Source organism: Strix aluco, chromosome 29, assembly GCF_031877795.1.
Source record: "Strix aluco isolate bStrAlu1 chromosome 29, bStrAlu1.hap1, whole genome shotgun sequence".
Taxonomy (NCBI): Eukaryota; Metazoa; Chordata; class Aves; order Strigiformes; family Strigidae; genus Strix; species Strix aluco.
In genome coordinates, this window is record NC_133959.1 from 6,274,485 (window position 1) to 6,289,294 (window position 14,810).

At 51.6% G+C, this 14,810-nt stretch overlaps 1 protein-coding gene across 1 annotated transcript in view; it reads left to right on the forward strand.

Annotated features, from left to right (window-relative positions):
- Nucleotides 1-14,593: 14,593 nt before the first annotated feature.
- LOC141916304 (E3 ubiquitin-protein ligase RBBP6-like) overlaps nucleotides 14,594-14,810 on the forward strand; it is a 28,835-nt gene continuing 28,618 nt past the window's right edge. The window contains exon 1 of the mRNA XM_074808668.1: nucleotides 14,594-14,759. Within this exon, the coding sequence (XP_074664769.1) occupies nucleotides 14,594-14,759 (166 nt within the window). The remainder of the gene's footprint in view (nucleotides 14,760-14,810) is intronic.

Here is a 14,810-nt window from a genome sequence, read left to right on the forward strand (position 1 = left end):
AGAAGGAACAGGAGGAATAGGAAGAACAGGAGGAGGCAGAGATGAAAGAAAAAAAGAGGAGGAAGAAGAAGAGAAGGATAAAGGAAAGGCAGAAGGAAGAACAGGAGGTGGAAAAGGAAGAAGAACAGGAGACAGGTGAATAACAGGAGGAGGAGGAGGGGAAAAATGATTAAGACGATCAGAAAGGAAAAGGGGGAGGAGCAAGAAGAGGAGGACAAAAAAGGAAAAAGTGGAGGAATAAGGAGAAGGAGAAAAAAGAGGAGGAAGAGGAAAAGGAAAAAGAACAATAGAAAGAAGAAGAACAGAAGGAACAGGTGGAAGGTGGAAGAACAGGAGTAAGAAACAAAAGGAACAGGACGAACAGCAGGAGGAGGAGTAAGAATATGAAAAAGAAGAACAGGAGGAGGATGATGAAGAACAGGAGAAAGAGGAGGAGGAGGAGAAATAGGTGGAGGAAGAAGATCGGGGGATACTGTCCTGGTTTCAGCTGGGATAGAGCTAATTTTTTTCCCCTTCTTAGTATCCAGAACAGCGCGGTGTTTTGGATTCAATATGGGATTTGATACGAGAAGAATGTTGATAATACACTGATGGTTTTAGTTGTTGCTGAGAGATCAAGGACTTTTCAACTTCCCACGCCCTGCCCATGTGCAGGTACAGAAGCAGCTGGGAGGGGGCACAGCCAGAGCACTGGACCCAAACTAGCCAAGGGAATATTCCCTATCATGTACCGTCGTGCTCAGTCTATAGAGGAGGGTTGATGGGGAAGCTCACTCTTGCTTCCGGGATTGTGGTTTCAGGATTCTCCGTTCTCTGGGAACAGGCTGGGCATCGCTCAGCGGGTGCTGAGCAATCGCCTTGTGCATTGCTTGTTTGCATTTTCTATTATTACTATCACTATTATCATTATTATTTTATTTTATTTCAGTTATGAAATTATTTTTATCTCAGCCTATGAGTCTCCTTACCTTCACCCCTCCAACTCTTTCCCCCCATCCCCCGGGGTGTGGGAGGGTGAGTGAGCGGCTTCGTGGTGTTGGGCTGCCGGCCGGGTTCGAACCACGACAGTCCTTTTTGGTGCCCAGTGTGGGGCCCAAAGGGTTGAGACAATGACAGATCTGATCAGAGCGTGTTACAATGAATTTGTTATAAGCAAATAATTGCTTATAAGCAAATCGTTTGTTATAAGCATTTAATAGCTGCTGTTCATGTGTTGGTTTATTGGCTCTTAGAGTCGCGGCGCTCGTTCTTAGAGCTGTGTTATGTGTCACCTCACCTGCTGTATACAGTCCCTGTGCTGCTGGTTATCACCTGTGGGAGGTGGATTAAGGTTTTCGCTTTGCTGTACTATCCAACTCTGGTTTATGGCACGATAAAGTTACCGGTCATGGGAGCGGTGTTTGTTCTCAGCATTGTTGTCACCTCTGTACTTCGGGGGCCATCTAGTGGAAAGGGTCAACAATGACACCCTTCACCTTTTCTCGGAGAGCCGACCCATGGGGGAGACACCTCCCTCCACCTTCCCCTCTCCTCCAAGCTACTTCCAATAGCAGTTGAGAATTTTGAAAATTTTGAATGTCCTTGGAATGTTGACACTAACACGGTCATCCTATTGCTAGGAGCCAGCGTGTGCCTCCATGTGGTTCAGGTTTTGTTCACTATTAAGCAACTATTTAATAAGAGTATCACTACCCCAAGGCTGGAGAGTTATGAGTGGCTGGAGGTGTGGGACAGCATGGACAAGCACCTAGGACGGTGGGCACCTCCAGTGTTTTGGAATTTTACCCTTGAACAAGTGCAAAATCCTGAGAAACTAGTAGAACATTTGGAAGAAGTATGCTGTCACCCCAACAATTCCAGGGAGACAAAAATGACCGCAATGTGCTGGGGCCTGGCCCCCGCCTACTGAGGCCTGTGCAACACTATTCCGTGCCCTCAAGGGGAAGAGAAGGTCTCTGGATCTGACAATAAAGCGACAGGCGCTGCAGCCACTTCAACCCCGGTGACAGGTACTGCAACTGCTCTGACCGCGGCCACAGGCACTGCAGCTGGATCAGAGACACAGCCCGTGCCAGTGCCAGCTGCTCCTGTACATAAGAAGAAATATAAAAAAAAAAAATCACTTCTCTTTGTAAGGGATGTTGATGAACCAGGACGAGAACAGGAGGAGGCAGAACCAGAGGGAATCACTCGATCCCTATCCCTGAGTGAGCTGCAAGACATGAGAAAGGATTTCAGCCATCGTCCAGGCGAGCACATTATCACCTGGCTGCTCCCACGCTGGGATAACAGAGCCACTAGCTGGAATCAGAACGTAAGGAAACACCAGCTTTCTTATGCACTGTGGGCTTTTGGAGAATGTGTATCCCAAACTAGAGTTTGGTTGTAATCCGTCTCTCTATCAAGTGACCCAGAAGAAAAATTATTTTAAATGGGGCCCTGAGCAACAAGCCTTTGAGCAAATTAAATGGGAAATAGTTCATGCAGTGACCCCCAGGCCAGTGCGGACAGGACAAGATGTTAGAAATGTGCTCTGCACCGCAGCCAGGGAGAATGGCCTTTTGTGGAGTCTCTGGCAAAAAGCACCCGGGGAGACCAGAGGCCGACCCCTGGGGTTTTGGAGTCGGGGATACAGAGGATCCGAGGCCTGTTATACTCCAACTGAAAAAGAGATACTGGCAGCATGTGAAGGGGTCCGAGTTGCTCTGAAAGTGGTCGGCACTGAAGCACAGCTCCTCCTGGCACCCCGACTGCTGATGCGGGGCTGGATGCTCAAACAGAGGGTCCCCTCCACACACCGTGCAGCCAATGCCACGTAGAGTAAATGGGTCGCACTGAACCCACAACGGGCTCGAATAGGGACCCCCAGCCGTGTGGGAATATTGGAAGTGATCACAAACTGGCCAGAAGGCGAACACTTCAGAATGGCACCAGAGGAAGAGGTACCACGTGGTGAAGAGGCCCCACCATATAATAAACTACGGGATAACGAGAAGCGATGTGCCCTGTGTACCGATGGGTCCTGTCACACTGTGGGACAACATCGAAGGTGGAAGGCAGCTGTATAGAGCCCCACACGACGGGTCGCTGAAGCTGCTGAAGGAGAAGGTGAATTGCGTCAGTTCTCAGAGGTGAAAGCCGTCCAGCTGGCCTTGGCTATTGCTGAGCGAGGAAAGTGGCCAGTGCTCTGTCTCTGTACTGACTCATGGATGATGGCAAATGCGCTGTGGGGATTCCCAAGCAGGGCTGGAAGCGGGGGCAGAGCACCCTGTCACCGCCCCCCAGCAAGCGCAGGGCACTCGCAGCCAGCCTGGGGGGGCCAGGGGGGAGGAGACACTGATGTGGGGAGTGGGGCAGTGGGTGACAAGGGTGGGGTATTTAGGGGGTGCGGGAGGAGGGTGGTGTATTGGGGGGGGTATGTTATTGTATTTGGGGAGTGGGGGGTCAAGGGTGGGCTGTTTGGGGGGTGGGTGGGGATGTTCGTGTATTTGGGGGGGGGAGGGATCAGGATTAGAGTAGTATTGATGGGACGTTCTTTGTTGTTTGTTTGTCATTAAAATCCATTTGCTTCAAAAGCTCTCCGTGTCTGTGTGGGAGGGGGAGGCAGCGCAGGGGGCACCGTGAAACGGCACCCAAGGGTGCAACAGCCCCGCTGAGCCCCAGATCAGAGCCGGCGAGCCCCGAAGGGCACCCAGCTGCCCCCAGGGCCAAGTCACCACCAGCAGAGCAGGCAATGGCGGGTGGGGGGGACTCCCCTGGCCCCTTCCCCAGGGCAAGCAGCCCTTTGGCAGGGCAGCCAGGACAGATGCTCCCTGCAGCACTCACGGACACGGCCCCACGCAGAAAGTAGCACGGAGCCCCTGGCACCAGGACAGACACTGGGGGGCCAGGGAGGGCACGGGCACACACCCCAGCCAGGGCCGCAAGGCCTTCATCCTGAACACGGCCAGCGTCCCCTCCCGGGGGGACAGGGCTCGCTGCAAAGCCCTTCCCAGCCTCGAGACCTTCACGCCCTTCCTCGCCTCCCACCCCGCTCAGCTCCGCAGCCCGGCATCGCCTCACTGCCGCAGCAAAAGAACCCCAAATCACCCCAGGAACGGACAGGGAGGGACCTGCCGACCAGGCTGGGACCCTCCTCCCCGGCCTGGCTGCACCCTGGGCAGACACAAGACCGGGCAGGGGGGAAAACATAAACAAGAGTTGACAGCTGCCAGAAGGACCAGGGTCAGCGCTGCAGAGATTTCTCCAAGTGCCCCCAGAGGAACTGCGCAGTGCTGGCGTCCCAGCTGGGCGAGCGGCAGGAGACACCCACTAGAACATCTGCTTTGTTTTCCATCCCCCCAGTTTCCCTGAACTCAGTGCATATTAAGTGCTATTCCCAACCTCTCAGATTTAAGCCCCTTCTCCCAGCTAAATTTGACTGTCTTCCAGTCATCAACAATGACAAAAGCTCACGTTTCCACAATTACAACCCAAGCATCATTCTAAAGCTTAATAAAACACACCAAAGCTTTAGCAATGCCATTACAAACCTTTTTCAGTAAGCTCTGGTGCTGCTGTTAGAAAACAATTCAAGACTGTGCTGAGGTTGCTCAAAAGCAACTGGCAGCGCTGAAGAGACTGGACTGTCTGTGGGTCAATGGAGTCGCAAGAGCCATCAAACAGCAGAACCTTTTCAAGAATAAATATTAAATCATCAGCCTACAGAGCGATTTCAGAGTTTCAAAAGTCCACTTCAAGAACCGCACGCAATATCAGATACCCGCAGATTACTGAATAAGCTCAGTTAGAGAGAATGATTTTATGTTTGCAGAATGGCTACACTAGTACTCACCTATTTGGTCAAATCCATCTGTTCTACAGATCACTTTGTTCCCTGTCCGCTTGAGAACAAACTAGCAGAGAATAAATTAGCAGCAGAACCTGGCTGCTCCTTAAAAAAAGAAAACAAAAAAGAAATGAATCAACGATTCAAACTAAAAGATATATAACATAAAAACAACAGCACAAGTATTACCTTCAGATGTCCAGCGTTTAACGCATCCAGTCGGAAGTTCTAAAGAACCTCTATGGACAGAGCTGACAACACCGCCCCTCCTGAACATAACAGACAAAATAAAATGAGAATCTTGCACACTTCCAATATCTGAACCACCACCAGCAGGTATACTAATTCAGACATCACAAAGTCAATTAGTACACACACAACTAATGCCACATTCTTTTTCTGAATTCTAGCCACAGGCTGTACTGCTTGTTGCTGCCACAGGAACACATTAAACTTTTCCTCTGGCATTTGGAGTTACTGAAGGCTAATTCTCATCTTGATTTGCATGCCTCTGTGTTACCATAAATCCAGTCTCAAAAGAACTCTCTAAGACTTAGTCTGAAGTTTTTAGAAGGCAGGCATTCTTTATTGCAGCGCTGGGTGCGCGGGGAATCATTTCCCCTAACGTGCATCCACTGAAACAAAAGTTTATCCTTTATATACCTTAAAGACATGAACATTCACACATTTTCCAAGAAGTCTCCACCTTTCTGTCTATCTATCACATTTACATAATGCTGGCGTTGCAAAATTACACCACGCATGCGCGGGGGGTCTTGGGTGGTCATTGGTGGTCGTTTGGGGAGTAGCCCCCTCCTCCTTTTTCCCTTCTATGGTCACAAGTCTTCTGAGGACAATTTATTCTCCTTGGATGTTTCCCAACTCTGTCGTCCAGCGAAGACGTTCTTTCTTATCTGCCTTGTTTGAGCATTTCTGCCAGGATGTACCTATTCTCAAGGTTAGGATATCTTCTCTGTACATTTTAATCACTCAGGCCTTGTTAAATACAAAGTTAAACATTGTTTGGCAAAAGAATTTCTTAACATTTAAGGTATAATAACATTAAAGGTATAACATTTAAGGTATAACTAACTGTTACAGGCCTCAACTTGCAGGCACCAACTGCTCACAGGCATCAGCTAGCAGACATCATTGTGACAATTTTAAAACGTGGGTTTTGCAGCATCTGGATTCCCACAGCTGGAGGGACGGTGCTGGGCAGGGTGCACCCCAGCACACCTGACACTGAAACCCCGACCGTGTCTGGCTGACATACTCTGTTCCCATGCTCACGTCAAGTGGGTTCCCAGCTGGGAGAGATGCTTTCCTGGATAGCTGGGTTACTGTACCGACATCTTCCCATGCTATCCTAGGGATCTATAAATGCTAGTGGGGCCCTTCCTGCTCTATTAGCTTTGACTTTTGGTCTTACGTTTATAAAAAAAATGCTGGTAAGTGACCTGTAGCCTCTGTTGAATCAGGCCATGGGGAGGCAGTGGTTCCTGATCTTCCCAGAATGACCCTTTTTTTGCACAGTTGTCCCCCATAAGCGGAGGCTGACGGTAATGACCACGTGGTCCCAATTCTGTATACAGTGTTGGAAACGGGCCAAGAGTGCTCTATTGTCTTACCCAACTTTTAAGAGCAAGAAGAAGGTCACATCAATGAGCAGGAGGCACCAGCAGTGACCGGGGCCCTGCTGGGTGGCGGTGTCAGTGTCACCCCTGAGGCAGGAGCAGTCCGTGAGACCATCCGACACACCACGTGCCCCAAGGCGCTCACTGGCCAGACAGCAGCCCCTGCTCAGTAGGATTCTGGCACACAGGGCGTCCTGCAGGCACATTTCTGAGTAAGTCATCGGGTTAAGGCAAGGCTGAAGTTTGGGATCTTTCCCTAAAAACAACCATGACTTGGCTCGAAATACCACACGAGGAGATCAAGAGGCGTGTGTGACTGCAGCTAAGTGTGTCTGTGAATAAGGACACCCGCAGTGAACGCTGTAACTGGGCAGAGGAAGGAGGAAGCACCGCAGGGTCACGTCTGCTTTAGCCAGTCTTAGGAAGAGACGCGTTAGCAACCTGCAGACGGAGCAGGGGAAGCGGCTCAAGCAAATGCCGGCATGTCTGCAGGGCTGGTGTCCAGTGCAGGTTTGTACCATGGAGACGTTGTTCCCTGCTGGCACAGATGAGAAATTAAATCCAGTGAAAGGCACTCCCCAGGGATGGGGGGACTAGGGTGACGTGGCAGATGTTTGGTTCACCAAGATAACGCCACCCTTCCTCCCCTTTCACCGCCCCCACGAGCCAGCAGCAGGGTGAGGGGCTGGGAGCAGGACGCACGCTGAGCCGGTGACAGCCTCAGGGGAGCAGAAATGAATGATGATTGCCCGTGGGGGTTCCTGCTGGCTGCACCTAAAGGGTTATGTTATTCAAACAGCAGACCCTCTAAGTCCCATTGTCTGCATTTTGCCTTTCCCCTGCACATCCAGAACAACCCTTCTGTTCATCGTCCTCCACCTGCTGCCAGCTGTAAAAGTTTAGTGTTCCTATTTCTAACACAATCCTAACGTAAGCGCCAACGGTAAAAAATGCAGTGCTAAAAACAGTTCCTCTCTTTTTACATTTGTTTCAGACTGGAATTCACACAATTTGCTAACCATATGCTTTACGAGACTTCCCGGTCCCGCAGGGCTCACAGGACTCCTCAAACCTAAAACTGAAGAGTACACTTGCTTCTGAATTCTGCAACATTGACGTTGTCCTAGAAATCACTGTCTCCACTGCCCGGCTGCTCAGCAGGAGCCAAGAGATTTTCACAGCGGCAGCACTTAGGGCCTGGCGACACATCTCCAGCGCTCGGTACTGTGGGATGGTTCACCAAGGCAAAGAAGACGCATGGCTGGAAGAACAGCTTTGACATTTTTTTCTGTAAATGCAGCAATACAGTCATTTGGCTAGATGGAGAACCTGATAGGGGAAATCACCCTGTTGATATTTAAGAATAACCTTTATATGTTCCAAGCTGAATGTTCACTTCCTATCCCCATTCCTTATGAATATCCCGGGAAGGCCGTTACAGACACCTGGGACACCTGCAGTGCCCACCCGCCCTGCAACAGCTGACAAAGAGCAGTAACCCTGAAATTACATTTTATAGTCCTGCTTTTTCCCAACTCCTTCAGCTCCTCTCTTAGGAATTAGTCAAGTGAAGACTTCAGCCATGTTCTTAAACAATTCCTGACAGGACACAAGCCACCGTGCAGACAGGTACAGCCCAAACAAAGTCCAGCAGCTACTCAGGGAAAATTTTCTCTAACCTCCAGTTAGCTCTTTAATTCTGCAGAGGACACAGCAGACACGTATTTAATTGAGAACACACTGCTCTAGTTAACCACTGGCAAAACTGCTCTAACGGAGATTTAACACGAGTATTCACTTAAAGCCTCTGCTGAACTGGGGCCATCAGTGAGTACCTCACGTGGGAACCGGGAATTATCACCAGAACACCTGCATCTGCAACAGGCCGCTGGGAACTGCTTCCAGAATGGCTTCTAAAGTGTTTTCAACACCCTACTATGGACTCGACTTGGGAAGCAATGGATTTCCCCATATTTTATCTGCTGCAGTAGGCACCCAAAGGAGGATCCCATTTCAAGTCCTCAGACCTTCCTCAGAAAAAGAGTGGTTTCTCTTTCAAGCTTTCCACAAGGGTGAGGGGAGAAATGGTTAAAAAAAAAAGTTGGATTAAGGTCAGCAGAGGCGGTATCACGACTTCCATGTTTTCCATCTTCTCCAGATATGGAGAACAAAGTACGATTTAGCAAGAGAAGTAAATTGAGGTCGTGCTTCACCTTTCTCTTTGCCAACACAATGGAGCTGTCAGCAATAGAACCTTGAATATATTCATCAGGACAAGATTCATTTTCACACATTAACCCTCTGAGTCCTGTAAATATAAACAGTCTTTTCGTCTCGCGGGGGGAGAAAGTGCATTTTAAACTCCTGAAACGATGGAGAACAGAAATTTTAATTAAAGTTTTCCTTGTACACATGCATGGATAACCCTCCTTTTAGCAAAGAAAAGCCCTTTTTAAAAGTAAAGTTATCATGCTGAAATTGTTAACGTAACTCCCGGGAAAAATGCATAATCTTGGCATATCAAATGCCAAAATGACGTGAACTGTGTTCAACAAATATTATGCTTCCCTTTGAGTTCATAGACTCAGTTCATCACAGGTGAAAAATATTTTAAATATTTCTATTAATATTTAATATTTTTATCTTGAATGTGAACATCCCAAAATATGCTATACCATTTAGAAACAGACTATTGGGGTTTGTTATAGGCTGAAATAGAGGCACTGGGAGACTAACTGGCTTACCAAAGGTCACATACCGCTACATCAATAGAATCCCAAAGATTTTTCAAGCATGTATTAGTAGGCAAACACCACTTCCAGATCTCTCATACTGAGGATGTATACCGCCTACCTGAAAACACCTGCAGTGCTTCGGAGGAGTTTCTGAAGAATAGTCTTGGACAACTTTAGGAGCAGCCCCAGTGCCAGTTCATCCCCAGTCCAGCCCCTCACACGCTGGGTTCTAGCATTCTGGATGGACCAAGTCTAGGATAAACTATGGGAAAAGAAGCACCAAAGATGGGACGAAGAAATACAAAACCCCCAGAGTTTTGCCAGAGGATAAAAACATTGGTTGATTGTAGAAAATATCACCTGTGTAAAGAAGGCTTCCCCGAAGTATAAGGTGTAGAAGCAAAACACAGGTGTAATAGCAACATGGAAGCTGGCCCTGCTCTGTCTTCTAAGGTTAATTAAACCCTCAGAGAAACCGATCCCTGGTGTGATTCTAACACAGAGGATCTGGGCAAGACTGAAGTCTGTCAGAAGTGATCTCGGCTCTCTGCCATTGCATTTCACAATCACCATTTTCCTTCCTAACCGGAAGAGTCCATAATGGTATTTTCCATTTTATATACCATATTACCTAAAATGAAAGCTATTAATTAGTAAAATAATGTAATTTGCATTTAAGCCCCAGGCAGAAAATCTACAGCCATTTCTGAAATTAAAAAAAAGGAAGGTATATATTACAAAGAATCACTTCAGCTCTCTCCAAGGCAGCTAAGCTGTCAAAGAGCAATGTAGGAGCGAAAGGGATGCAGTTCTGCTCTTCCACATCAGCCTCAAAAAGCCTCATTCTTGTACCATCTGTTGTTTAGCCCAGACAGAGGCGCTGTACTCTTGTCTCCAGGAGAGCTCAGCAATCGGCTGTATCAGCAGCTCCAAGGAGGATTATTCCCCCCAGCTGCTGGTTTTAAAAGCAGGTTAGGACAGACTTTCTCTCACTGCAATGAACCTTCTAAGGATCAAGCACATTGCCTTGATTTTCTGGATAAAACCGTGCAGCCAGTCACAAGGCCAAGCACTTTCACAGACCCACTCTGCCCCAGCAGACCCACGGCCCCAGAATCACCCATTAGCCCCAGCAAGGGCAAAAAACCTGCAGCTGTTAACCATAAAAGCCCAAATGGGATTCTCAGGTCATGGGTAACTTTGCTTTCTATCCAGTTCAGATGAGGAACAACCCACACAGCAACAGACAACAGCACTGAAGATGCTCACCCCACTGCTGGTCAGTCAGAGCCGGAAAATGATAGAACACGATGTGTCTTTAGTTACTACATGGTATCTGCCATAACTTCCTAAAAATCTGCCCATTTATGGCAAAATAATGAAAAGTCAACTTCTCTAAAAATTTGCATTAAGATCAAAAATTACTGTCAAGTAACTTTCCCCATCAAGTGTTTCTTTACATGAGCCCCCCCCCGTACCATCCCAGCTTGACGAGGATTTGAAGATACGAAACCCAGAGATTTTCTTCTTGCTGGATGGTCACAAAAGCTCAGTCGGGGTGTGAGCGCCTGTCTCAGCAACGTGAGCCCTGCGGGTGCAAGAAGCCTTCCATGCAGACCCCTCCTGTGCCAGACGGCTCCGGACACCAAACCAGAGCGTGCGGACACCGCATTTTAAACTACCTCATGAAGGCAAATGTCCCTTCTGGTGATGCTGAAACTCGAGATGACAGGAGCTGTCTGCTACGAAAAGGCGCAACCCTCAGCATGGTTGGAAAACAAATAAGCAAAAAAGCAGAGGGCAGAATCCCACTGCCTTTTTTCTTCTTTACATTTTACAAATCATTATTAAATACCCGAAGATCATTGTGCTCTACAGCTCACTAATAACAGATTTACCCTTCCAGAAATACTGCCAAGCGTATTTCACTCCAGAACTGAATTTTATGGAACAATGTTTGGCATTTGCAACCATTTCCAGCAGGCAAAACTTCAAAACGCCAGTAGAGGTCTATTACTGTTTCTCAGAAAAAAAATAGGAAATTAATTAATTGAAACATTTATGATAGCGATGCGACGACGCAAGGAATCTCTGCGTTGATCTTTCCAAATCAAATGCCTGTACACTGAACTACAGCTCAAGCAGACTTCCCAAAAGATCCAAGACATCCAATATATCCACTGGATACAGGACATCAGAGATCAGGGGCAGCTCCGAGTCCTCAGCGTGTCTCCATTCCACAGTCCCCAAAGAAGTGCTATGGTCAAGTTCATCAGACCGAGGTAGAGTCACCCAGAACACGGGGAGGAATTGATCTTGTCCCCTCCAGGGCAGTGACACCCCCGCCAGGGATCGGAAAAGGAGCAAGATCGGGCACTTTGACAATAAAGAAATGCAGCTGCTGCCGTTCTCCCGGTCAGGAAATCACCCACCTCGTGCAGGAAAATGAAACCACGTTCCCTCGGGCCGCCCGGAGCATTTCGCGGACGCCCCCGGCCGAGCCTCCCCCCCTCCCATCTGAACATCGGGAGGGGGGGAACCGCCGCCACCGGCCCCCAGCGCGGGAGCGGCTCCAGCCGCGGGGCCCCGCCGGGAGCAGCCTCCGCCCCCCCGGGACGTGCCGCCGGCAAACCGGGACCGCCCGGCGCCCCGCGGGGACGCGCACACGCCCGCCCCCCCCCGCCCTCGGCCCGGCCCCCACCTTTCCCAGCTGCCGCGGGCCGGCGGCGGGCGGGGGGTGCGCGGGGGCCGCTGGCGGGCGCCGCCCGGGAGGGGACGAGGAGGACGGTGTCGGGCAGCTCGTCCCCGCCGCAGCCCCCGGGACGCGGCGCTCGGGGCGGCGCAGCCCGTGGCCGGAGCGGGCGCCGCTCTCCCGGCAGCGGCGGCCGAAGGGGCGCGGGCGCGGCAGCGGCTCGGCCGCGGTGTGCGGCCGCTCCCGGCACACGGAGCCTCCGGCACACGGACCGCGGGGCCGCCGCGGCCGGCGATGGCGGGGGGGGGGCGGCGCCGCGGCGGGGTCCATCGGGGCGGCGGGGAGCGGCCCGCGGCGCGGAGCGAGGAGGGACCGGCCCGCCCGCGCCTCCCCCCGCCGCCCGGCGCCGCCCGGCTCAGCCTCCGCGCGGGGCGGGGAGCGGCGGGGAGCCCCGGGGGGGCCTCGGTACGCGAGGCGGGCCCCGCCGCCTCCCGCGGCTCCTGTCACCCGGCCCGGCAGCGCCCGCCTCCTCCTTCCTCCGCCGCGGCTCCTTCCTCCTCCTCCGGAGGGGGCTTCTGGCAGGGGCCGCGGGTGAAAATATTTACTGCCGCATTTGGTCAACTAATGACTACTACATTCATTCACTTTTTATTCAGTATTTTAATAAAATTTATCATTACCTCAAGAGTATTCGCTACTATTTAGTGCCTGTGATTCTCCACCTTCTAACCCAAATCCGTTTAGTTCACAGTCCTCTACCTAAGTGTGGGAGCCAAAAGGTTAACCGCCCAAATAGATGTAGGGGAGATCCCTGCCTTACTTCACACAATATTTTTAAATGAGTCTTTATTTTGTTTCTATCAATCAGTTTCATTTTCTGGTCTTGATTTACATAAAACCCCCCTCACCTGTTACTCATTAATGCACATACTCTGTCCCGTACTTCTAAAAGGTGCTCTAGGGTTAATCAATCCCGTATTACCATTTGTGATAATAATTGGATTTCTTTTTGCAGGGCTGTAATCCTATCTGCGCTTTCATTAATGGCTTTTTCTAATTCTCTGAGCACATTTGCAGTAGCTCTTTCTAGTTTTGCGACCCCTAACTGGGATAAAAGCTCTTACAGACAGGTGGAACTTAGTGCCACGTCCTGTCAGAGGGCTGTAACATTTTTTCCTGTAGGTATCAGTAGTTTGGAGCTACAGAGGCAAAAGAAATCCTGGTTCTAACCTGTGCGGGTGATATTAATGCACTTAGAATGCACTTTTTGGCTCAGGTTGAGAGTAAATCCTTGAAGGCCATTTCTCCACCTGCCCAATATTGCCCTGGCAGTTGTGTCAGTGGGCAGTATAACCTTCACCTAAATCTGAATCATGTCAATTATTCCCTGTAAAAGGGTTTTAGCATGTGCTGGATTGGGTCGTCCAGGTAAACCAGTCGGGTTCAGACCCAGGGTGGATGACCCAGAGCAATCAGGATCCTACAGGCCTGAGTGGGAATGAGAATTATGTCGTTACCCTCAGTTTGATTATGGCTTCCTGCAGGATACCCGGTTCGTCTGTCTGCGAATATCCACGTAATGTCGGAGACTTCAGGGCCTGATAAACTCCATCCAGAAACAATGTACAGCATGATGGCCTGTTAGAATAGGGTTTATGTAAGGGCTTCCGGAGACTCTCCCGTCCACGTTCAGAGGCTGTGGTATATAGTACAGCCGGGGGGGACAGGAGGAACACCAGGCGGTGACAGGCCTGGGGGGTGACAGGACGTCAGGCGGTGATGGGCCCAGGGCTGTTGGGGGGACACCACAGGCCCAGGGGCTGGCGGGAGGTGATGCTGTGTGGTGAAGGCCCGGGGGGTGACAGGAGGGACACCACAGGCCCAGAGGGTGACAGGACACCGGGCAGTGGCAGGCCCGGGGGTGACAGGAGGGACACCACAGGCCCAGGGTGTGACAGGACACCAGGCAGGGACAGGCCCAGGGGGTGACAGGAGGGACACCACAGGCCCAGGGTGTGACAGGACACCGGGCAGGGACAGGCCCAGGGGGTGACAGGAGGGACACCACAGGCCCAGGGTGTGACAGGACACCGGGCAGGGACAGGCCCAGGGGTGGTAGGGCCTTCTGTCCAAAGGCTCTGGGGCAGGCGAGGCACAGGGGGGGTGCGGTGTGCCGTGGCACCTGCGCAGTGGCACACTGGTGGCAGTCCGTGTGGTTGGTGGCCAGGCAGCCCCTCAGCAGAGCGCTGAGGCGGGGGCACCCGAGTCGCCACAGCGAGCGGCGGGGCCTGGCAGCGCTGCCAGCCAGAGAGGGAGCGGAGGCCGAGCCGGGGCCACGGGGCCTCTCCTCATCGTCCATCCACTTGCCTGGGCTGCGAGGAGCAGCTGGGTGGGTGCTGCCACCACAGCCCAGCTCCATCACTGAGGGCCACAGGCCGCAGTCGTTGCAGGAGTGGGGGCCGGGGCACGGCAGGGCCACCATGATGGAGCCCTGAGGCCTCCGTCAGCTGAATCTGCCCGAGCCCACAGGGTCTGGCTGTGGCAGGGCACCGCCAGCCTGCCTGGGCTCAGCCCGCGCTGCTTGCCCGGCCCCTGGGTGGGCCCTTCCCTGTGCTATCACAGGCCCTAACCTGACACGGAGGCTGCAACACCATCTGCCACGGCAGGCGCCATCACAGAGCAGGCATCGCCTGGCCCAGCCATGCCGTGTGTGCACTACAAGTTCTTCTCCAAGGTGAGCTCTGATACGGTCACCTTCGATGGCCTCTACATCTCCCTGTGTGACCTGAAGCGCCTGATCATGGGCCGTGAGAAGCTGAAGGCGGCCAACTGCGACCTGCGGATCACCAACGCCCAGACCAACGAAGGTGCGTGGGGCAGGGGGCACGGGGCCTCGGGCACTGCCCGGCTGGCGGTGG